Raw genomic sequence first — 26,040 nt, forward strand, 5'->3', positions numbered from 1 at the left:
CATTAATTAAAACAAACACAAGAACAGTTGGCTAGGGACCCCATGACCCAAGGAATGACAAGGTGGTGAGTCGTTTGTGTTTTCTTTTGGCTTCATACATGTTCGACTGAGTACTAGAGGAGTGACAGCCTGGACATACTAACAGTGGTAGGAAAGAAAAACCCAAAATAATAAAGACAGAGGAAACCATTATCAAGTTCATTAATTAATGAAAACTCGATGGAAATTACCTACCCCATGTATGATATGTCAAAATTCATGTTTATCTAAAAAGAACAAATTAAAAAAAAAAGAAAAATAGAAATTACCAAATCTGAGCACCACAGAGAAAACAGGCTGGGGAAAAAAAATTGAACAGAACCTCAGGGGTTTGCTGGACTGTGACAAAAGACTAAACAGTGATGTCTTCAGAGTCCCAGAAGAAAATGAAATGTGGGTAGAGAGATTAAAATATATATATATATATATATATATAATCGGAAGAAATAACGGCTGAAAATTCCCCCATTTTGGCAAAAGACATAAATTTCTAGATTTAAGAAATCAGCTTTGAGAAGCAGGGTTGGGGGAGTACCCCACTGAGAGGAAGGTCTACTGGTACTGAATCTTGGATCCTCTGCCTTCGACCTCAGTCATCTGCTAGGATGCTGGCAGCTAAGGCAGATCCCTGCAGGCATGAAGTTTGGAACTCAGATGATCAGACCAAAACCAAAGACTGAATGATGATATGCAGTGGCATTCCCACGTGAAGATCCAGGCAGGCCACCCCACGGGGAGACACTCGGAGGGTTGTTTACCCAAATACAAGGACCCTCCAATCACCTGTGTGGTGTTCTGCTACTAAATATGAGCTCATATTCAGGTCATCAGATATTTGAGGAAATGTTCATATTGGTCAAACCAACATAAAAGGAGACATTTGGAAAAAAACAGAAATGATAGAGAAAAAGGAAAAAATAGGTATTTAAAAACTCAATAACAGACATATAAAGAAAAGATAAGGCTGGTGGTATATGCCTATAATCCCAGCAACTCAGGAGGCTGAGGCATGAATCTCAAGTTCAAGGCCAGCCTGGGGAACTTTTTGAGAGGCTGTCTCAAAATTTAAAAAAATGAAAAATGTCTAGTATGACTTAGGCCCTGGGTTCAATCCCCAGCATTACAAAAAAAAAAAAAAAAAAAAAAGAGCACCTGAATGTTCAGTACAAAGTGAATTTTGAGAATACTAGAGACAGAAGATTCCAATAAAATAGATTCATGTAAAGAATCAACAGGAAGAATGGCATTGGACTTCTCAACAGTAATTCTTAATTTTAAAAGGTTCTGAAAATATATTCTGTGCCTGGCCATACTTTTAAGATGACTAGGGAGGGAAAAGACATTTTTTAATATGTTAGGCTCAAAAGTCAAGCCCTGGGGCTGGGCATGTGGCTCAAGCGGTAGCACGCTCGCCTGGCATGCGTGCGGCCCGGGTTCGATCCTCAGCACCACATACAAACAAAGATGTTGTGTCCACCAATAACTAAAATAAATAAATAAATAAATATTTAAAAAAAAAAAAAAAAGTCAAGCCCTACCTACGGTTCCTCAGGAGGTCAGTGAATGTTGTCTGAAGTCAAGGAAGTCCACCAAGAAACCTGAAGGCTCCAAGAAACCTGAAGGCATCCGATTCAGAAGGCAGAGGCCGATGTAAGAGAAGCTAAGGGGGTTCCCAGAGTGACAGGGACAAGACAGCAGCTGTGTGCCTGGCAGACACACAGCTCATGTTGGAACTAGTCAGAGCACTGAAGAAAAACAAAACCAGTATTTCATTTCAAACACAAACTTACTGCGCCTGAACACACCAAGAAGAGATTTATACAATTTAAGGAATCTGGGGTCAGATTAGTGAAAGGCATATAGAAAATTAAGCAAATGAATCAGGCTGTCTCTTTTTCCCATTTTTAAGATTTTTTATTTGTATTCATTTATTGGTACTGAGGACTGAATCCAGGGGCATTTTACCATTAAACTACATCTCTAATGCTTTCCAGTTTTTGAAACAGGGTCTCACCAAATTGTCCAGGCTGACCTTGAACTTGGTGATCCCCATCTCAGCCTCTGAAGTAGCTGGGATTACAGGCAGGCGCCACCGCTCGGGCCTGGCTTCATTTTATTTAAGTCTCTTCCTTTTCTCTATCAATGTAACCTGCCCTAGTGGTGGGGGTCGGACACGATGAACAATCTGGTCCAGACTGCTCCCCGATTCTAGAATCACAAATAAAGCCATTTAAGATTTGTAAAAGAGAGGTGGGAGGGAAAGGGAGAGAGAAGGGAAATTGCATGGAAATGGAAGGAGACCCTCATTGTTATACAAAATTACATATAAGAGGAGGTGAGGAGAAAGGGGAAAAAAAGAGAAATGAATTACAGAAGAGGGGGTAGAGAGAGAAGATGGGAGGGGAGGGGAGGGGAGGGGAGGGGAGATAGTAGAGGATAAGAAGGGCAGCAGAATACAACAGACACTAGTATGGCATTATGTAAAAACGTGGATGTGTAACCGATGTGATTCTGCGATCTGTATACAGGGTAAAAATGGGAGTTCATAACCCACTTGAATCAAATGTATGAAAAAGGATATGTCGGGGCTGGGGATGTGGCTCAGCGGTAGCGCGCTCGCCTGGCATGCGTGCGGCCCGGGTTCGATCCTCAGCACCACATACCAACAAAGATGTTGTGTCCGCCGAGAACTAAAAAATAAATATTAAAAAAAAATTCTCTTCTCTCTCTCTCTCTCTCTCTCTCTCCTCTCTCACTCTCTCTTTATAAAAAAAAAAAAAGAAAAATGATATGTCAAGAGTTTTGTAATGTTTTGAACAAATTATAAAAAAAATTTGTAAAATTAGATTTGTGCAATTTTGTCTTTTTAATACTTTTCTAGTATATTAAGTGTTAAATATTAAGATATAATCAAATTGGTGGATGGAAAGCCAAGAGAATGTGGGTCTTTGTGGGTGAGAAATGAGACAACTGAATTCTTATTTTTCAGAAAGGGAAATCAATATATAATGCCAAACACGAAAACAAATCAAAACTACAAATACAGTGATAGATATATATAATTTAAATAAATGTCAGGGCTGGCACTGAGGCTCTGTGGTAGTGCACTTGCCTGGCATGTGGGAGGCACTAGGTTCAGTTCTCAGCACTACATACAAATAAATAAAGGACTATCAACAACTTTTAAAATATTAATAAATTAATGTCAAAATGATCAGCTAGAAGAATAGAAAATGGTTGTCTCTGAGGAGCAGGAATAAGAGGCTGGTGGAAGACGGTCAAGAAATTCTTTTTTAAAGTAAATTTTTATTTGATGATTAGTAGTGGTAAATACTTGTGGGATATAATATGTATTGAAATGCCACTCCTAGTTTTTTTCTGTCCCTTTACTGCTTTAAAGAATAGAATTTCTATTTAGTAGGTTATAAAATTTGTATTTCAAAGCTTGGGTTTGAAAATATTTGAAATATTTTTTCACTGATTTGAAAATATTTCCTATATGTAAATGGTCATTGCCACACATATGGATTGTGTAACACTCGCTAGACCTGTTTGTCCATCTTACTTCATCACGACACAGTGATGTCTCCAGTACAGATTTTCAGACAAGTGCCGGAGACATCTCTGTACGGTGGTGAAATAAGACAAACACAGCATAGCATATTGTTCATGAAGATTAATTTATTCAGCCTGAATAATAATAATAATAATAATAATAATAATAATAATAATAATATAATAAATGTCCTACTTTTATAAAAATCTGATGGCCTTCCTTTCACAATTGATTTAATATAGAAAGTATTTTTAAACTTGATTTTGTGGGCCTGGGGATGTGGCTCAAGCGGTAGCGCGCTCGCCTGGCATGCGTGCGGCCCGGGTTCGATCCTCAGCACCACATACCAACAAAGATGTTGTGTCCGCCGAGAACTAAAAAATAAATATTAAAAATTCTCTCTCTCTCTCTCCTCTCTCACTCTCTCTTTTAAAAAAAAAATCTCTCTCTCTCTCTCTCAATCTCTCTTAAAAAAAAAAAACTTGATTTTGTGGCAGAATTAATTTTTTTTTTTTGTTACTGCTGTATGAAATACAGAAGTCTGGCAACTCAAACCTAGAAATACAGTAAATAATGTAGGAAGAGATGTGCAATTCCTTGCGTGAAATTTCACATCTCATGTGTTTAAGAAGTAGAGTTTGAAAAACTGTTATTTAAACTTGAAATGGAACGACCAGTTATCCCACTCCTTGGTATATACCCAAAGTACTTAAAATCATCATGCTATAGCCATTTGTGCACATCAGTGTTTACTGCAGCTGAATTCAGAATAGCTAACCTATGGAACCAAGCTAGTACCCTTCAATAGATGAATGCATAAGAAAATGTGGTACATATACACAATGAAATATTACTCGGCCATAAAGGAAACTATCATGCTAAGTGAAATAAGCCAGTTGCAAAACTCCAAAGGCGAATATTCTCTTTGATAATGTAGATGCTAACACACATTAGGGAGTGGGGGTAAAAAATAGAAGTTCATGAGATTAGACAAAGGGGAATGAAGGGAAGGGAGGAAGGATGGGAATAGGAAAGACAGTAGAATTATTCAGACATAATAACTTTCCTATGTTCATATATGAATACATAGCCATTGAAATTCCACATCATGTACAACCACAAGAATGGGAGGTTATACTCCATGTGCGTATAATATGTCAAAATACATTCTACTGTCATGTATAACTAAAAAGAACAAAAAAACCTGTTATTTAATATTTATTTACAGTTTTTCTTATATGTTGTTAGAGAAGTCAAAAAATTAAAAGAAACTTTATAATTAGCTCACATATGAGAATGAAATTGTAGTCTACTTGTATTTGGAATTACACATTTTATAATATTTATCTTAGGTAACTTGTAAACCACAACCAAATTCATCATCTTGTTTCAAAGTTACTGTTTCGGTGGCTGAGCCCTTTTCTTCCAACATTGCAAATATTCCACGGGATTTGGTTGATGAGATTTTGGAGGAACTGGAGCATAGTGTCCCTCTCTTGGAAGTGTATCCTGTTGAAGGACAAGATGCTAATATACATGATGTTGCTCTGGCTTTGGAAGTTGTAAGGTAATAGGACTTTCTACTTCTGAAAATTAAAATTAGGATATTCAACAGTTGATTTAATGTGTAAGCTTTGCTCATATAAGCACTTTGTAAATATTTGTCAATTTAATTTTTACTGACTGATGGATTAAATTTCCCTTTTAAAAAAAATCGGATCTTCCTGTGTTGCCCAGCCTGGTCTGAAACTCTTGGGCTCAGTGGTCCTCCCACCTTAGCCTCTTAGAGTGCTAGGACTGCCAGGCCTGTGCCACCTCATGAGGCTATCCCTTTTTTTTTTTTGGTGGTGGTGATTGAACCCAGGGCCCTGTGCATGTGAGTCAAGCACTCTACCAACTGAGCTATATCCCCAGCTCAGGCTGTCCATTTTTAATTAACATAATGCATTTGTAAAACTTTTAGTTACATTTATTTGCAGAAGTAGTATATATGAGTAATGAAAAGTTTGCTTTTTTAAAAATCTTGCATTTTAGAGTAGATTTTTAAGAATTCTAGAAACTTCCATTCCTATGTAAGTATCTTAAATTTATTAAATTTCACTTGTTAGATGTAAGACATTACGAATACTAGATGTCATCAACCATATTATGATTGCTTCTTATAAGTTGATGCAGTTAGGGAAGCTATTCATGAACAAAATAAAGGATATTTTTGGCATGTTTTTGTTTTTCTAACGTTCTACCTACAAATTTTGTTAGATCTTACATATTATTTCTTTGTTGAACAAAATCATAGTCAAAACTATGACTATGAAAATTTAAAAGTGAATTTTACATTACCACTTCCAGAAACATTATCTTCCTATCTGCAAAATCTAAAATAAAGCCCAGATTATCTAATATTGAAAGTTTTTTCTCATTTCTGGTTCACTGGAAGGTCATTTTAAAATATTTTTCATGAGAATTGAGATTTATATACATAATTTGACATCAGAATATTTAAAATTCTAAACACGATGGTGGTTTTTCCTTATTACTATCATCTTAATTTGGTTTATTATAGGTTTTTTTATGATTTTCTTTGGAGAGACTGGGATGATGAAGAAAGTTGTGAGAATTACACTGCTCTTATTGAAGAAAGAATTAATTTGTAAGTACAGTTTTTTAAATTATTGAGCATTTTATTGATAAGAAACCTTGTAACTGTACTGATACTTTTCAGGTGGTGTGACATACAGGACGGAACCATACCTGGCCCTATTGCCCAGCGTTTTAAAAAAACTTTGGAGAAATACAAAAACAAACGTGTTGAGCTCATCGAGTATCAGAGCAATATTAAAGAAGATCCATCTGCGGCAGAGGCTGTTGAATGTTGGAAAAAATACTATGAGATAGTAATGCTCTGTGGATTATTGAAAATGTGGGAAGATTTACGCCTTCGGTAATAATTGGCTCTATTTTAAATAGAAATAAAAGGTTACTTTTTCTTTTTTTATAATAGCACTTGTCATATAATGGTTTGATTAAAATAGATTATAAAATTAGATGTCTAATTCATGAATTAAGCACAAGGTACAACTGTAAGTTTTGGAAAATTATATTTTATTGCTGAATTCACTTGTCTTATTTTTAGCAAAAAAAAATTTCCATAATTCAGCCCTTTCCTTATTTGTCATCTTTACCTTTTTTGATTGTGGTATAGAGGCAGACTTTTTTGATCATGGCTTTCCTAAAACATAAAAAAAGGACTAGGTGGATTGGCTCTACATATAATATGTGAAGTAAATAACTGATTAATTTTTTTTTTAAAGAGAGAGTGAGAGAGGAGAGAGAGAGAGAGAGAGAATTTTTTTAATATTTATTTTTTAGTTCTCGGCGGACACAACATCTTTGTTGGTATGTGGTGCTGAGGATCGAACCCGGGCCGCACGCATGCCAGGCGAGCGCGCTACCGCTGAGCCACATCTCCAGCCCAATAACTGATTAATTTTGTCGGCTTTATAATTCCAGCTTCTATAACCAACATAAGCTGTTTTTGGTGATAAATAAAGCAACGTATATTTACTCACGATAATTCTCCAGAATACTTCACATGTATTAAAATATTTTTGTACTACTCTGCAATGAAGAAAATCATTATTTCTGTCTTTGTTTTATAAATAAAAAAAAAAAAAAACAGAATCTTGCTCATGGTCCAAAAATTGATGGAAAATCTTGAATGGAACTAAGTGACTATTCCATACCTCAATTGTGTAATCCCTATGTGTGTTCATTGCCCTTAGGAATTCTGAGCCACTTTTTATTTATCTTGCAAATAACTGTTAGTCAAAATCTTTTCTTTTGGCATTTTTCTCCAAACTTGAACTCTATCATTATTTTAGTGCCTATGTTTGATATTTTATTGTTATTGGTGTTACTGTGACAAACCTTAGGACTGCTTTGGGAAACCAAGTAGATAAGATTTTTTTAATCCATTTATCTAGAAATCTGCATATTCATTTACCACAAGTTGTATTTGAATATAAGTTTTCATCACTGGGTGTAAAATGGCATTAAGGTTTCTCTCATCTCAAAGGTTAAAATCACAGACAGTTTAGTTCCAGGAATAAAATAAGTGGATTGGTCAAACGCTGCTACCAGATAACTGTTATAAAATCTTGACGAAATATGTTATAAGTATCTGACTCTTTGAAGGAACTATAAAGTTGTCAAGGCAACAGTGAGGAAAAAAGTTTAGCCTGGAAACTGGCTTATCCTTAAAATGAGTAAGAAACAGGAATCTGTGACTGATCTCAAATTCCCTTAGCTCTGGCAGCAAAAGATACAGTCTTGTTTTTCTAAGGTGACCAAGAAGAGAGTTCAGGACTGGCAGAGTGGCTGCTGGAAGGTTAAGGAGGCTATCCTGAAAGCCAGAGACCTGCAAAAGGATGGGGTCCAAGAGAGACGCCACCTAGAGCCTTGACTGACTACTAGCATGTTGGCACCTGGAGGAGGGGCGGGGGTGGGGGGAACCACAGATGACTGACAGCTGCTCTGTACCTCGTGGGAACGTGGGCCAGGCACAACTTCCTTCTAGAATACAGAGCTGATGACCTGTCATGATAAAAACTTTCCGAAAACTTGGAAGGGATTTTCCTAATCTTCATTAAGACCATCTATGAAAAACTGACAGCCTCACACTTGATGGTAAAAGAATAGATGTTCCCCCCAAATAATCAGGAACAAAACAAAGACGTCCACTCTTGCCCCTTCTGTTCAAATTGTACTAGAGGCTCTAGCCAAAACAATTAGGCAAGAAAGCAAAATAGAAGGTATCCCAGTTGGAAAAGAAGAGGTAAAATTATCTATTCACAGACGACAATGACAAGATCTTGTGTACAAAAAATCCTACAGTGAAATACTATTCCTCAATGTAAAGGAAACATATTGCTAATACACACAGTAACTTAGACGGAGCTAAAAAAAAAAGAAGACTGAGGCAGGGAGAGGGGGATACCAGACACAAGAAGACAGATCGTATTATATTATTTCATTTAAAAATTCCAAGAAAGGGCTGGGCATGGAGTGCATGCCTGTAATCCCAGCATCTTGGGAGGCTGAGGCAGGAAGATCTCAAGTTCAAAGCCAGCTTCAGCGATTTATTGAGGCCTAAGCAACTTAGTGAGACCCTGTCTTGAAGTAAAATATATGTGGCTCAGTGGTTAATCGTTCCTGAGTTCAATCCCTGATACCCTCCAAAAAATAATTTCAAGAAAGGTGTGAAACATTGCTGGTAGAAATGCAAAATGGTGTAGTCATTTTGGAAGACAGTTTGGAAGAATCTTACAAAACTAGACATGCTCTTAGCATATAATCCAGCAGTCATGTTCCTTGGTATTTACCCTTGTGAACTGAAAATGAACCATCCACACAGAAACCTGCACATGGATTTTTACAGCAGCTTTATTCATAATTTCTAAAACATGGAGGCAACAAAACTGTGCTTCAGCAGGTGAGGCATGAACAAGCTGTGGTGCATCCAGACAAGCGATTTTCACACAGCACTGAAAAGAAGGAACACATCAAGCCATGAGAGATTACAGAGGAAATGTAAATGTGTATTAAGTGAAAGAAGCCAATCTGAGGAAGTTATCTACTACATGACTCCAACTACCTGCTGTTCTGGAAACAGCGAAGCCACGAGGCCAGCAAGAGATGAGTGGTTGCCGAGGGCTGTCGGGGAGGGGGGTGAATAGGCAGAGAACAGAGAGTGTTTAGTGTTTTTGTGTCACTTTCGTGGAAGTGACACTAAAGTGGTGGCTGAACTCCTAGAATGGAGGAGACCAAGAGTCAGCCCTAATGTAAATTGTGGACTTTGGGCGACAATGCTGTCAGTGTAGGTGCACCTGTTGTAGTTCCTGTACCACTCTGGTGCTGGTGCTGGGTGCTGGCAGTGAGGAAGGTGAGCAGGTAGTACACAGGAACTCTGGGTACCTTGGCTTAATATTGCTGGGGATCTAAAATTTCCCTAAGAAATACAGTCTGATTTCAAAATTCCAAAGAAGGGAAACTTAGCTGGGCATGGTGGTGCATGCCTGTATCCTAGCGGCTCAGGAGGCTGAGGCAGGAGGATCAGGAGTTCAAAGCCAGCCTCAGCAATTTAGCGAGATGCTAACCAACTCAGTGAGACCCTGTCTCTAAATAAACATATAAAATAGTTCTGGGGATGTGCCTCAGTGAGTGAGTGTCCCTGAGTTCAAGCCCTTGTACTGCCCCCCAACAAAAGGAAAGAAGAAGAAGAAGAAGAGGAGGAGAAATTTATAATGATGGAAAAAAATTTATAATGATGATCAGTGTTTGAATTGCTTGGTGTGATAGAAATGTTCCTTGTCTTGTTATCATTGAGTTTAATAGGTGTGTACATTTGTGAACCATCATGGAGTAATTCACTTAAAATGAGTGTCTTGTATGTAAATAGACCTTAATGAATTTTTAAGTATTTTTTTTAGTTGTAGTTGGACACAATATTTTATTTATTGTTATGAATCAAACCCAGTGCCTTGCACGTGCTAGGCGAGTGCTCTACCGCTGAGCCACAACCCCAGCCCAGACCTTAATAAATTTATTTTTTATAAAACACATATTTACCTTTGATTTTAAAACAAGGACAGAATGATAAACTATTGTGGTTTCCCCAATGTTTAGGATGCTTTACACTTGGAGCAGCTAATAATCTGGTATGTGATGAAAAAATATGCCCCATATTTTTATTTCTCGAGATCAAAACTACTTGCTTAAATTGATATAATGAGGGGTTTCATTTTGAAATGCTTAGTGAAACTTTTTATTTAGAGGACATTGCTAATGTTTTGAAATTCATATGTTGATTACTTGCATGAAAACTTGTTAAAAAGTTTCCTAAAAGCATGTGTTTCACAAAAATATTATTTAAGATATAACCTTAGGGCTGGGGCTGGGGCTCAGCAGTAGAGCGCTTTCCTAGCACTTGTGAGGCACTGGGTTCTATCCTCAGCACCACTTAAAAATAAACAAAATAAAGGTATAAAAAAAAAGATATAAGCTTAAAACTGGGCGCAGTGAGGCACCCCTGTAATCCCAGTGGCTCAGGAGGCTGAGGCAGGAGGATCTCGAGTTCAAAGCCAGTCTTAGCAATTTAGCAAGGCCCTAAGTAACTCAGCAAGACTCTGTCTCTAATAAAATACAAAAAGGGACTGGGGATGTGGCTCAGTGGTTAAGCACCCTTGGGTTCAATTCTACCCGCCCCCCAAAAGATATAAGCTTAAAAATATTGACACTAGGGCTGGAGATATAGTACTCGCCTTGCATGCACCAGGCCCTGGGTTCAATCCCTAGCAAAACACACACACACACACACACACACACACACACACACTCACACACACCCCACACACAAATAGCACTAAAGCCGCAATCCCTTGGCATCAAGCAGTAATCAAATCAAAGTGCTGCCGAGGATGAAGATCACACCCAGGGAGGTTGCGGGACACCTCTGACATTGGCAAAGGAGTGTTGAGTTGACAGCAGTAATAAATTCCAACAGTTACACTCAATTTTTTTTTCCTGACTTTCTTTTGGAGATGATGATTCAGAGACAAGAAATATAAAGAGAAGTAGAAAAAAGAAAAAAGAATGGAATTAAAATTAGAGGTGCTGATGGCAAATAGCATAAAAACAACTGAGAAACTAGAATAATTCTGCTAGGCTGACAATAGCTAATTATTCTACAGAAACCACAGTTTAGAAAACAAGACAACCGATAATTGAACATAGCATTTCACATTAGGTATGTCCCCAAATTTTCTTATGCCTCAGTGTCAAAAGACATAAACTACCTCTGCTTTCTGTGAGTTTTAAACTCTGGATTATGAAAATATGATCAATTTTTTTTTCTAATCTATTGAAAAGCTGAGGTGGCTGAAGTGCTGGTTGTAGTGGATTGCATGCCATCTGCTAGGGACAGCCCACTAAAATGAGAAGATCTTAGAGTAAGGGTAAACACAATCATCCAAAAGACCTTAATCACTGCATTGCCATCCAATTGCTCACTCAGAGAACTTAAATGGAACATATTTCTCAAAGATGCTTAATTATTTTTCTTTACTAAACAAGGATCGATACTTCTCCATATTAATTCAATCACAAATGTTTTTACTATAGAGTTCATGGACCTTTCTTTCCAAGAATTCTGAGACGTAGGAAAGGAAAAAGAGACTTTGGAAAGACTATAACACATATTGTAGCCAAAGTGATGACTACTGAAATGGTAAGAAATATACTTTAGTCGTATTTAAGTTTTAGCTGCATGTAATCAGAAAAGAAGCCCCCTGCAGGTAGAGTTGTTGCTGACTCATTACCGCCTTGTTCCCTCCATCATATCCAGCTCAGTGACATATAGGTACTAAATAAATGTTGACAACTCTATTGATACTTGCCTTTTGCCAGGTACTATGCTAACTAGTTGCCATGGTAAGGATGAGACACAAATATGAGCATGACTCATTTAGGGGAGATTCAGCGTTGAACCAGACCATAGTCTTGTTTCAGCAAATTTCAAGTACAGTAGAGATATGGACCAGAAAATACACAATTACAATGAGGAATGATAAATGGTACGATGGGTGTGTACAGGGCACATGGAATGGGTACTCCAGACAGAATCAGGAATTCCGGAAGTGCTAGCTGGAGAAAATAACCAAGCTTACAATTCACAATAGTTAAGCTATGGAGCAATTTAGGTGTCCTTCAACAGATGAATGGATAAAGAAAATGTGGTACATACACACAATGAAATATTACTCAGCCATAAAGAAGAATGAAATTATGGCATTTGCCTGTAAATGAATGGAACTGGAGGCTATTATGATAAGTGAAATAAGCCAATCCCAAAAAGCCAAAGGCCAAATATTCTCTCTGATATGCAAATGCTGACTCACAATAGGCACGGGATCTAGTGGGGAGTGGAGGTCCATCAGATTGGATGGGAGGAATGAGGGAAAGCGAGGAGGGATGGGAATGGGAAAGACAGTAGAATGAATCAGACATAACTTTCCTATGTTCATACATGACGACTGGCATAACTCCACATCAGGTACGACCACAAGAATGGGAAGTTATGCTCTCCATCTATGTATGATATATCAAAATACATTCTACTATCATAACTAAAAAGAACAAAAAATAACCCAGCTGAAACCCAGAGGATGAATATAAATTTAGCCAGTTGAAGAAAGATGCATTTCTATGTTATAAAGCAAATATTTCCATCTAACTTGGCCTCTTAGAAGCACTTCACAACTCTTTTTGAAATATTGTCTTTTTTTGTTTTATGTTACGATATTTTCCTGTTTTTTTATTCTTTCTGACTGCTTTTTTTTCTTTCTGTCTCCTATTGTCATCTGAACACTTGGTACTTGGGTCTATTTTCTACACTTTTTTGTCCTTATGTGATTTATCAATCTTCTCCCATGACTTCATTTATATATACTTATATTCCAGAAGACTCTCAGACTAGAATTTTTTCTAAGCCCTAAGCCTTTATGTGTAACTGCCTATTGCTCGTTACCCTGATTGCCTCGTCAGTATACAGCTCACGGGTCTGCAATTCAATTCAGTATCTTCCCTTTACTTGCTCAGGGACTACAGTGCTTTGTTTTAGTGAATGGCACCACCATCTACAGGGTCGTTATTCCAGTTTTCTGAAAGTCATCCTAACATCCCTGTCACATTCACTAGCTCACTGGCTAGCTTCCCTGGCTAGCAGAATATCCTGCTGTGAGCAGAGTTGTTTCTTTTATGTGCTGACTGGCTGCCCATCCCTCAGACTTCAGTTTAAATGACATTTTCACTGAAAAGGGCCTTCTCAACCTTTAGGACACATTAGATGCCGTATATGATCATAGCACCCTGCTCTTCTCCTTGTTGGCACTTTCCCTTCTCGTGACAGTCATAATGCTTTTGCAGTTGTCCTTTAAATGTATCTGTCTCTTCCTTATAACATGAGCTTCCTGAGAGCACTCATCCAATCACCAAGCATGACGTCTGGCACATGGTAGGTGACCAACGGTTTTTGTTGAATCAATAAAAGAATGTAGTGTGGCAAGAGAACACAGAACATGCCAGGTGTGGAGGCACAGACCTGTAATCCCAGCATCTCGGGAGGCTGAACAGGAAGATTGCAAGTTCAAGGCCAGCCTTAGCAGTTTGAGGCCTTTAGCAACTTAGTAAGGCTCTGTCTCAAAATTTAAAAAAAATAATAATAAAAATACAACTGGGGATGTACTCAGTGATAGAGTGTAGGTTAGATCCCTAGTAACATAAAAAAAAGAAATAGAGTACATATGAAAAACTAAAAGAAGTCCACTAAGGCTAAGAGGAGTATATGGGAGAGAACACTTTGTCTGCTATCCTATTTCTATTATTTTGAACAAAATTGATTTTTTAAAATTGCTTATTGAATGAGATTATTCAATAATGTTATTCTACCAACATCTTTGTAAACAGTTTTATAAAAAGTAGAGATTCTGTTCTTTTCCACAGTCTTATTTTATCGTTTTTACTTCTCATTTTGTCCTTGTATCTGTTTAGGCTTCATTTCTTAATTTTCCTACAATGTGACAATGAAAAACTTCTTTGATTTTTATCCCAGACTGTCTTCATTTGTATGCCATTACCCTTGAACTTCAGAGACCAGCAGAATGAGCAAGGCCACTGTAAGAAGGCAGCAGTGTCCACTACTACTTTACTTAGACCTTTGCTTTTAGATTCACCTTGGAGTTGACAAAATATTTTAGTTTGGTAGTAGTCATAGCTACTCACATTGCCTTTAACATTGTAAAGTTTGAGGATTCTGTACTCAGAATTCTTGCTCAGTATTCTCTCTTTAAACACTTTATCCATGCCCATCATCTTTAGGTTGGTGATCAGTACATGCTACATAGAGGAAGGAAGGGTATAGACTTTGCAGTCAGGCAACCTGATGTTCAAATTCACCGTCTCAGGGCACTTAATATCTGTGTGACCTTGGGCGAGCTGCATAACTTCTCTAAACTGCCATTTCCTTATTTGTAGCAACTTTTTAAAGAGAGAGAGAAAAAAATTCTGTACTAAATGAGTTAAGAGCACAAGTCTAAAGCCCAAACTGCCTGGATCCCTGGTTTTGCCCCTTACATATGTGATTTTCAACAAGTTATTTAATCAGTCTTCAGTTTCTCTCCTGTAAAATGGGGTAATGGTAATTATGTTCCATATTTATAGAATTGTTGTGAAGGTCAAATGAGTAATTTGTCAGTAATGCTTAGCACGTGGTAAGCGCTCAGCAAATGTCTGCTATTTGTTCCAGCGCATGAACTGAAGTTGAACTTGAGCATTCTCCTGGGTCTGCCGCAGTCCGGCTGCAGCAAAATAACGGGGGGGGGGGGGGGGGGGGGGGGGGGGGTGACGAATAACTTGTGTGTAGGTTGATACAGCAGGAGTGGGAGGCGTTTATTGTAGGACAACAGAGCTATTTATACATTTTGCACAGCTTATCTTAATTAGCATAAACTAGATACATCAGTCAACCAATAAGGAATCTTCACACTTAATGGCTGGCTTTTGTTACTTCTCAAACCACTCCCTCTGGCATTTTGCCAGGCACCATCCAGACTTGCTTACGAACTCTAACATTTCTCTGGCAAAATGCCAGGCGCCATCCTGACTTGTTTACAGACCTTAACATGGGTCTAGGAAGAACAGTGCTGTCCCCAGTGCAGTGGTGTTCCTTCTTTTAGTCTGGAGACACACAGTGTGGTAGTGAAGGCTAGAGGCTTTGAAATCACAACAACCTGGGTTTGGTTCACCATTTTGCTTCTTAATATTTGTATGACATTAATTACATGGTTTCTCATTTCCTGATCTTGTAAAAGGGAATAATGAAATCTGTCCCACAAGGTGTTAGACTGAAGTGAAATCATTTATATGAATCTTTTAACAAAATGCCCTGCACATAACTGTCAGCTCCTATTATCATTGCCGTTTGTCATTCTTGATCCAATAATGTAGTCATCATTGCTGTCAGATTTTTCATGAATTGCTCCAAAAGGTGGTAACTATGTTGGAAAATATGCCAGGTGCAAAGAATTTAATCAATTCTCTTCCATGTGTACCATGGACTCTGTTGCCACCTGCCTCCTCAAATATATTGTATTGTTGATTATTATTCCTTCACTTTCCCCACTCCTTTTTTTTTTTTTTTTTGGTGGTAGTGGTGCAGTGGTGCTGCTGGGGATTGAACCCAGGACCTTGGGCATGCATGGCAAGCACTTTACCAACTGAGCTATATCTCCAGCCCCTCCCCTTTTTTTCTAAAAAAAAATTAAGGTGAAATTGAACCATTTTATTTTTTTTCTTTTTTTAAAGAAAGAGTGAGAGAGGAGAGAGAATTTTTTTTTTAATATTTATTTTTTAGTTCTCGGCGGACACAACATCTTTGTTGGTATGTGGTGCTGAGGATCGAACCCTGGCCGCACGCACGCATGCCAGGCGAGCGCACTACCGCTTGAGCCACATCCCCAGCCCGAAACTGAACCATTTTAAAGTGAAGAACTCAATGATATTTAGTACTTTCACAATGTTGTGCTGCTCTATTGTTACCAAACATTTTTAATCACCTCAAAATGAAACTCCATACTTTGCCCTGTCCCCCAGCCCTGACAACCACCCATCTGCTGTCTCTACAGGTTTAGCTCTAGCTCTCCTGGATTTCATTTAAACGAACTCACACAATACCTGGCCCTTTACATCTGGCTGCTTTCACTCAGCATGCTTGTATCACACGTCAGTACTTCATTCATCTTTACGGCTGGCTGAATAGTGTCCCGTTGCCTGTACTTGCTTCATTTTGTTATTCCACTCATGGGGTGATGAATATTTGAGTTGTTATACCTTTTCTTTTTTTTATTCCCAGTGCTGGGGTTGGAAGTCAGGGCACTTGCCCAGCAAGTGTGCTATCACTGAGCTTCATCCCCGGCTCATGTTTCCACTTTTTGAGCATTGTGATGGGCTGATAAGAACATCCACGGACAAACAAGTGATTGTTTCACCATCTATTTTCAATTCTTTTGAGTGCATCATGAGAGTAGAATTATCAGATCATATGGTGATTCTACATTGAACTAACCGAAGAACCACTAAATGGTTTGCACAGCCACCAGGCCATTTTACATTGTCTTCTACAATGTATGAGGGTTCCAATTTCTCTGGTCTCACCACATTGGCTAGTAACTGTTGTTTTTGTTATAGTCATCCTGGTGGGTACAAAGTGGCATCTCAGTTTTGTTTGATTTTCATTTCCATAATGAATAGTGATTTTGAGCGTTTTTTTCATGTGTTTGATGGTCATTTGTATATCTTCTTTGCAGAAATGACTTTTCAGGTCACAAGTCCATGTTTTAACTGGGTTCTGTATCTGTTTCTTCTTGATTATAAGAGTTCTTTGTAAATCCTGGAAACTAGACTCTTACTGTGTGTATATTTTGCAAATATTTTCTCCCACTCCATAGACTTTTTATTTTCTTAATATTGTCCTTAGATGCACAAAAGTTCTTAATTTTGAGAAGTCCAATTTATCAATTTTTTTTCTTTTGTTTCTTTTGTTCTCGGTGTCATGCCTAAGAATTCATTACCAAATTCAAAGTCATGAAAATTCATCCTCATGTTTTCGTCCAACAGTTTTGTGGTTTTAGCTCTTACGTTTTTAGGTTATCAATGCATTTTGAGTTAATTTTTGTATTTAGTGTGAGGTCAATGTCCAACTTCATTCTTTGTATGTAGATATTCATTTGTCCTAATACCATTTGTTAATGAGACTGTTCTTTCCCCCACTGAATGGCGTAGACTCTCTTGTTGAAAATCAATTTGCCATAGTTGGATGGGTTTATTTCTAGACTTCCAGAACAATCCCATTGGTCTACATGTTTATCTTGTGCCAATACCACACCGTTTGATTTCTATAGCTCAGTATTAAGATTTGAAATCAGAAGTGTGAGTCTTTTACTCTCCTCCTCTTTTGCAGTATGATTTTAGCTCTTCAGGGTCCCTTTAATTTAAAGATGAGCTTTTCCATGTCTTCAAAACAGGCTTTTGGAATTTTGATAGAAATTATGTTGAGCTGTTAGATAGTACACCCAGCAGCCCCTCCAGGGCCCTCTCGCTCGCTGGGAGTTCTGTTTCTATCCACACATGAATAAATCCTACTTTTACACTCACTCATCATTGTCTGTGGATATTGTTTTTCAAATTCACAAGAGACAAGAACCCAGACAGAAGACACTGGCAGTGAGCTGCCGGGCCTGCTGCAATATGTGCAGGTGTGTGCTCCACTACTGAACCACAACCCAGCCCCCTTTTTATTTTTTATTTTGAGACAAGATCTCACTAAGTTGTCACCCTGGTCTTGTGACTCCTTCTCCCTCAGCCTCCCCAGTAACTGGGATTACAGGTATGTGCTACAAAGCCTGGAAAAATGTTTATAGCTTTTGGTTCAGTAATTCTGGCTAGAAATTTATCCTGAAGAAGTAACTGGAGATATGTATTAGAACTCTTTGTTGTAAAAATCATAAGCCATATAAATAAGAGAAAATTATAATATAAATTGTGACATTTTATTATGCAACCACTAAAACTAGGCTTTGAAAAAATATTTAAAGACCTGAGGAAATGTGATATAATGCAATTAAAAAGTCAGACTCAAAACTAAATATAATAAATGATATGATGTATTCATACATAAATAAATGAATATATAAATGGAAAAATATTAGAAGGGAATATCTATATAAACAGGTTTTTTTACATAAAAATTTGCAAATTTATTTTTTCCTTTCTATTATGCTTTTATTTTCTGTTTATTTTTTATAACAAGTACCATTTTTATTATACTGAAAAACAAAATGTTGACAGGAATTTATTTCAGAATATATTTTTACTTTCCAACTTATTTATTTACTTATTTTTTGTGGTGCTGGGGATTGAACGAGGGCCTCATGTGTGTGAGGCAGAGCACTCTACTACCAATGAACCACACCCTCAGCCCTCAAATATTATTTAAAGTTCATTAGGTCTTTATGACTAATAATGAAGTTCTTTCCTTCCTGCTTTTCTATTCCCAAAGCAAATTTTTGGTATATTTTGTATTTAGCTCTATAAACTTTTATTTATAAAATTTTGGGCTGGAGATGTGGCTCAGCGGTAGCGCGCTCGCCTGGCATGCGTGCGGCCCGGGTTCGATCCTCAGCACCACATACCAACAAAGATGTTATGTCCGCCGAGAACTAAAAAAAAATATTAAAAAAAAAATTCTCTCTCTCTCTCTCTCTCTTTAAAAAAAAAAAAAATTTTGTTGAATTACCCAAATTGGAGGATCAGTTTGAGTTAAAGAAAATGAGGTAGAACATAGAAATAGAATGAGGTCTGGTGTTATCTGGGGCTGAAGCTTGGCCTCACCACTTCTAAGCTTGTGTCCTTGGGCAATTCCCTTCATCTCACTGAGCTTCAAATTCCTTGTTGTTATAGCAGGGATATACTAAGCTCAAAGAATTGTTGTAAGGTTTGGGAGGTACTATGTCACGTTCAAAATGTAACTTCTGGTATGTGTCTCATACCCCAATACTTAAGATCTATAAAAGTGTTAGTGGTCAAAAGAAAATTTTATTTCATCATTCCCTTAATTGATAAATGGAATGATCATCTGAATAAATACTATATAGGTAAGTGTTTAGGGAAAAGCACATGTCCAATGAGTATCTGATTAAAATGACATGTTTCAGTTAACCCTATTGCTGAAGGTACACTCCTTTTCTTCTTTTTAGGTAAAGGACTTGTCTTCAGACACACTTCTCCAACAGCATGATGATTTGGATTTGGCTTTGGATAGTTGTTACAGTGGAGATACAGTAGTTATTTTTCCAGGGGAATATCATGCTGCAAATCTTGCTTTACTGACTGATGACATCATTATAAAGGGTTAGCAGGCTGCCCTTTGCAGTTTTTTACAGAAATATATGCTAGATAAATTGTTCAGTATAACTTGTCCTGTATATAAACAGATAAGCATGTTTAATGCAATTATTAGAAATTACATGAATTTATATTTTACAAAAATCCCTTTAGGGCTGGGGTTGTGGCTCAGCGGTAGAGTGCTCACCTAGCATGTGTGAGGCCCTGGGTTCGATCCTCAGCACCACATAAAAATAAATAAAGGTATTGTGTCCATTATAACTAAAAAATAAATATTTTTAAAAATTCCTTTAGTGCTTTTTACAGTTAAGATCTGTTCATTAGATTCTCCTTTTATTTTTGTTTTCGATGTTTTGTTACTAGGGATTTAACCCAAGGTATTTTACCATGGAGCCATATCCCCAGCCTTTTTTTTTTAATATTTATTTTTTAGGTGTAGATGGACGCAACACAATGCGTTTATTTTTATATGGTGCTGAGGATCGAACCAGGGTCCCGCCGGTTCTAGGCGAGCGCTCTACCGCTGAGTCACAATCCCAGCCCCTCCCCAGCCCTTTTTAAAATTTATTTTTATTTTTATTTTTACTTTTTAGATTTCTTTTGTAGTTGTAGATGCACAGCATGCCTTTATTTTATTTATTTTTTTGTGATGCGGAGGATCCAACCCAGTGCCTCACACATACGAGGCAAGTGCTCTGCTACTGGGTTATAGCCCCAGCCCTATTTTTTAAATTTTTGAGACAGAGTCTCACTAAATTGCTCAGGGCCTCACCAAGTTGCTAAGGCTAGCTTTGAACTTGGCAATCCTCTTAGCTCAACCTCCCAAGCCGATGGGATTACATACAGGTGCGTACCACCACACCTGGCTTTCTTCCCCACCTTTCCATCTCTCTTTGTCTCTGAGAGAAGGTCTCACTGTGTTGCCCGGGTTAGTCTTGAACTCTTGAGCTGAGGTAATTCTCCCACCTCAGCCTCCCAAACAACTGTGACCACAGGTATGCACCACTGCACCTGAACGTCCATCACATTTCCTGTGTGTGTGTACGTCTTTTTATACCAAAAACTATCTTTTTCTTATCCATCTCCACTGCACATCTCTTAGTGATGTGAAGAAAACCTAAACGGAAGGTTATTCTAAAATATACTTAGCATTTTCTCAAAAAGGCAATTCACGTGAGGAAAAACAAACAGAAAAAACAGGATTTACTAAATTTCTTTTATGTTCTCAACATGTTCAGTAACTTTAGTTCGGCCCTTTTATTTAATTTTTTGATGCCGAGGATATTGAACCTAGGGGTGCTTAACCACTAATCAATATCCCCAACCCATTTTATTTTTTATTTTGAGACAGGGTCTTGCTAAATTGCTTAGGGTCTCATTGAGTGGCTGAGGCTGGTTTTGAACTTGCAATCCTCCTGCCTCTGCTGCCCAAACTGCTGGATTACAGGTGTGAGCCATGAGGCCTGGCTGCCCTTTTAATTTTGAAGTAAGGTGTTCCCATTGTCCGGCCAAAAGAAAAGAAAGTTGACTTAAACTCCTCCTTTCATTTAAAAAAATGAAGCAAAATTTTCACTATATTTCCATGATTGTCATCAGTAGTGTTAGCTAACTATGTGGGTAGTAAGGATCATGAATGTAATTTAAGACATCTGTAGTCTTCTTTTTTTTTTTTTTTTTTTTTTTTTTTTTTTTTTTAAAGAGAGAGTGAGAGAGGAGAGAGAGAGAGAGAGAGAGATTTTTTTTAATATTTATTTTTTTTTAGTTCTCGGCAGACACAACATCTTTGTTGGTATGTGGTGCTGAGGATCGAACCCGGGCCGCACGCATGCCAGGCGAGCGCGCTACCGCTTGAGCCACATCCCCAGCCCCTGTAGTCTTCTTGATATTAAATTGAGATAATTGTTTTAACTATTCTAGAGCACAATTATTGGTATGATTATATTAGTCTAAGCTAATTTAAGAGTCAGTCTTATATGATGGTAATTAATTACTATTTGAAACCAAAGTTAAGGTGTATATATATATATATATATATATATATATATATATATTTATTTATTTACTTATTTATTTATATAAAAATATATAATGTCTATAAACATATATTTTATATTCTAGACATTTGTACATGATTGCTGATTATAAAATTTAGAGAGCTATTTGTGGAATTAGTATGTTGAATAAATATTACAGGTACATTTAAATTGATTATAAGCCCAGATTTTCCCATCACAGCATCAAAATCAGGGAAAAAAAAGATTATATTCTAGTTAAATATCTACTTAGTTAACAACTGAGTAGTCTATCTTGTTAAAATACATGAAAGGAATAACAAGTATTACTGAATGACTAAAGGTCTTTAAAGTTTTAGATTACTGATTTAATTATATTTTTGTCCCCATGTATCAGGAGTTGGAAAGCGAGAAGAAATTATGATTACTTCTGAACCTTCTCATGACAGTTTTGTGGTGTCCAAAGCTGACAATGTGAAACTAATGCATCTGTCTTTGATACAACAAGGGACGGTTGATGGTATTGTGGTGGTGGAGTCTGGTCACATGACTCTAGAAAACTGTGTATTAAAATGTGAAGGAACAGGAGTGTGCGTTCTGACGGGGGCCGCTCTGACAATCACAGACAGTGAAATAACTGGTGCCCAGGTACTCCACTCTATAGAAAGTATGGCTTTAGAGGACAACAGCTAACAACTTTGGGTGATCTTAACATACAAAGGATAACAATTTCTTTATCTTTCCTTTTGAATGGAACAATAACTCAATTTATAGACTGGTAGAAATTAACAAAAGTGAGCAACTGCATACTTCATAAAAGTGAATTGCCCAAGTGTCCAAGGTAAAGAGTCAAACTGTGATTTGAGAATTATTTTTTTAAAATTAGAAATCAGCACTTATGAAACAGATCATGGGTCAATTATTTGATATTTTATTTAAAAAGAAGTAAGTGCTTACAAGCTAGAAGAAATTGTTTTTAAGGTGTTCAGACTAGTTCTGACCATTTACAAATAACTGGAACATAGAAAACTTTTAATATTGAGATAAAAATCACAAAGTTTATTAAAACATAGGAGAACTGAGAAAAATGATGAAAAGAAACAGAAAACACAAGCAATTTTTTTTTAGGATGACTTTTTGTTAATTTCCACTAAAATGAGGAATATACTATAGTGCATTATTAAGGATGTATAGTAGCAATAAATTTTTTGTAACTAGTAAGACAATTGCTTAACGAGGTTTTGGCCTGTTTTTTACAGAATTCATTTGAGTAGAAGAGTAAGGTAATGGACTATATTACTCAACCTTCTTTCTAGACCTGTTCCCCAACACATATATTTACTTTTCAATATTTTTAAAGCATTCTCTTACTTGTGATGGCATATGCCTATCTGTAATCCCAGCTTCTGGGGAGGCTGAGGTAGGAGGATGGCATGTTCAAGTCAGCCTTGGCATTTAATCCCCAGTACCACACAGAAAAAAATATCTCCACAAGAAATTGCTGTCTGCATTATCATGAGTTGTTATGTAGCTTGTGTTTAGATTGCTAATGCAGAATTAAAAATTTCAAGCTGGGGGTGTTGCTCAGTGGCAGAGCCTAGCATGTGCAAGGCCTTGGTTTTGATCCCCAGCACTAGAAAATAAATTACAATATTCAAGTCTAAAGAAAATTTCATAGAGGGCCTTGTCTATGTGTGCATGATTGTTTTATTTGATTATAATTTATAGGGTGCTGGTGTTGAACTGTATCCTGGGAGCATAGCCATTCTGGAAAGGAATGAAATTCATCACTGTAATAACCTCAGAACTAGTGACAGTTCAAAAAGCACATTAGGTGGAGTTAATATGAAGGTATTGTCTTAACTCTTTTTTTTAAATATTTATTTATTTATTAGTTTTTGGCGGACACAACATCTTTATTTGTATGTGGTGCTGAGGATCGAACCCGGGCCGCATGCATGCCGGGCAAGCACGCTACCGCTTGAGCCACATCCCCAGCCCTTGTCTTAACTCTTAATGTAGAATTGTCATGGGAATTTTAAGTATTAGAAAAGTAATAAAATATTAATTTTAGTCTTAAAAGAATAGTACAAGTAATAAAATATGTTTTAATGAGGCTGAAGGGAAATACATTTAGCCCTCTAGTTTAATAATTTCAACTTAAAATCTTAGAAAATAAGCTGGAATATGAGCAGGTAGATGTGCTTTTCTCTTATGAAAATATTGAGATTTTTTTCATTGAGCATATCTATAACACATTTTGGAAAGTAAAACAAATTAAGAAAATAATATATTAAACATTTTAAGTCTTTCAAAATGTGTAAAGCAAAACAATGAATATATTAATAGCAATAATTTATAGGCAAAATGCCTTCCCACTCTTTTCTGGGAAACATCTTTTTAGGACTCTCTAGATTTAGGTAGTTAACAATGTTTTATGTTGATGAAAATTTGCCTAAATCGCTATAATTCTATTTTGTGAATGCATGTTTTCTTTCCTCAAATAGATTTTAAATTACATAAAGGCAGGCACAGGTTGTGTATCCCTTATCTTAAACGATTGGGACCTCAAGTGTTTCAGAGTTCTGATTTTTTAAAATTTAAAAATATTTATGAATACTATATATTGGATATAGAACCCAAATATAAACACAAGATTCATTTGTTTCACACACACACACTTTGTATGCACAGCCAAAAGGTAATTCTTTACATTATTTTAAATAATTTTGTGCATGAAAGTTTCATGGTGTGGAGATTCACTGGTATCATTTCAGCACTCAGAAAGTCTTGGATTTTAGAACACTTCAGATTTTGGATTTTTAGATTAAAGATGCTCAACCCTTACTAGTAGACCTCCCTGCCCTACTGCCCTCACCCTCAACTTGATTTTGAACCCTAAGACAGTTAATTGGTTGAAAATAAAGTATAGGGGCTGGGGATGTCCTTCAGTGGCAGAATGCTCATCTAGCATGTGAGAAACCCTACAGGTGATCCCCAGCACCACAGAGAAAAAAAGAAGGAAAGAAAGAATAGAAAAAGAAGGTACAAATGATCATTGGACACCATTAGAGCAATTTTGAAATCTGATTTATCTTAAAACATTTTTTCTGTTCTTAAGTATTTTTCAAATTTTCAATGGTTCTTAAATGTTAGTACACCCCAGTTTCTGATTAACTCTGGGGTGAAGCCTCAGGGTTTGTGCTAGTAAGTTCCCAGGTGATGCTAATACAGCTGGTCCACACACAATTTAAGAACCATATATATCCCCCTGCTACTCAAAAGTGGGAGCCACTGGCATTACTTGGTAGCTTGTTAGAACTGCAGAATAGTGAGCCAGGTGTGGTGGTTCATGCCTGGCATCCCAGCTTCTCAGGAGGCTGAGGAGGATCACAAGTGTAAGCCCAGCCTGGGAAACTTAGCAAGACCCTGTCTCAAAAAATAAAAAGGAGTGGGGATGTAGCTCAGCAGTAGAGCACCCCTGGGTTCAATCTCCAGTACAATAAACAAAACCAAAAAAACCCTGCAGAATATTGTCGTACCCCAGACTGATCCCAATGTTTAACAAGATCCGCAGAGGATTTAAATATATACACTGATGTTTAATAAACTTTTAAAAAATATTTATTTTATTTTTTTAGTTTTAGGTTGACACAATATCTTTATATTTATGTGATGCTGAGGATTGAACCCAGTGCCTCATGCATTCTAGGCGAGCACTCTACCACTGAGCCACAACCCCTGCTCTGAAACTTTTATAAATGTTTATAAACTCTGACAAGACTGTCCCTGGCCTTCTCCAGCCTTCTCTGTCCACTCCTCCTCTGATGTATTATATTCAAGCTACACTGGCTCTTTTTTGCTCCTAGATATTGTGAAGCTTGTTCTGGCCATTATTTACAGACCTATAGGAAACATTCTTCCTATAGGTCTGTAAATAATGTCTGACAACTTTATTATTTATATCTGAACATAATTGTTCCTTTTCAAAGAATCCATTACTATAAAGAATACCAGTTAAATAGTGAACCCTCCCCACACTCCCACCAAGTCATGCTATATTATACTACTCTATTTTGTTTCATAATATATATTAAATTGTTTTCATGCTTTACCTGTTAGAGGGTCACTTAAAAATTTTTTTGACGTTGATGGACCTTTATTTTATTCATTTACTTATATGTGGTGCTGAGAATTGAACCCAGTGCCTCACACATGCTAGGCAAATGCTCTACCACTGAGCCACAACTCCAGCCCTAGAGGTCACTTTTATGGGCCATTGCTGTATTCCCAATTACAATCAGTGATTTTTATCTAAAGCTGATAAAAATAAACTGACAACTTCATTTAGTATTTTTACATTAATCAACATGAGTAAAACATGCTTGTTCAAAACTTGTTATTGTAAAGTAACTTGTT

The 26,040-nt window shown here is 37.0% G+C and overlaps 1 protein-coding gene across 1 annotated transcript in view; it reads left to right on the top strand.

Moving 5' to 3' along the window:
- Positions 1-26,040, top strand: part of Shcbp1l (SHC binding and spindle associated 1 like) — a 36,094-nt gene that overhangs the window by 9,733 nt on the left and 321 nt on the right. The window contains exons 3-9 of the mRNA XM_077802867.1: positions 4,948-5,162; positions 6,159-6,245; positions 6,318-6,536; positions 11,774-11,879; positions 19,462-19,615; positions 22,019-22,269; positions 23,350-23,472. Coding sequence (XP_077658993.1) covers positions 4,948-5,162; positions 6,159-6,245; positions 6,318-6,536; positions 11,774-11,879; positions 19,462-19,615; positions 22,019-22,269; positions 23,350-23,472 — 1,155 coding nt within the window. The remainder of the gene's footprint in view (positions 1-4,947; positions 5,163-6,158; positions 6,246-6,317; positions 6,537-11,773; positions 11,880-19,461; positions 19,616-22,018; positions 22,270-23,349; positions 23,473-26,040) is intronic.

This window comes from Urocitellus parryii, chromosome 9, assembly GCF_045843805.1.
Source record: "Urocitellus parryii isolate mUroPar1 chromosome 9, mUroPar1.hap1, whole genome shotgun sequence".
Taxonomy (NCBI): Eukaryota; Metazoa; Chordata; class Mammalia; order Rodentia; family Sciuridae; genus Urocitellus; species Urocitellus parryii.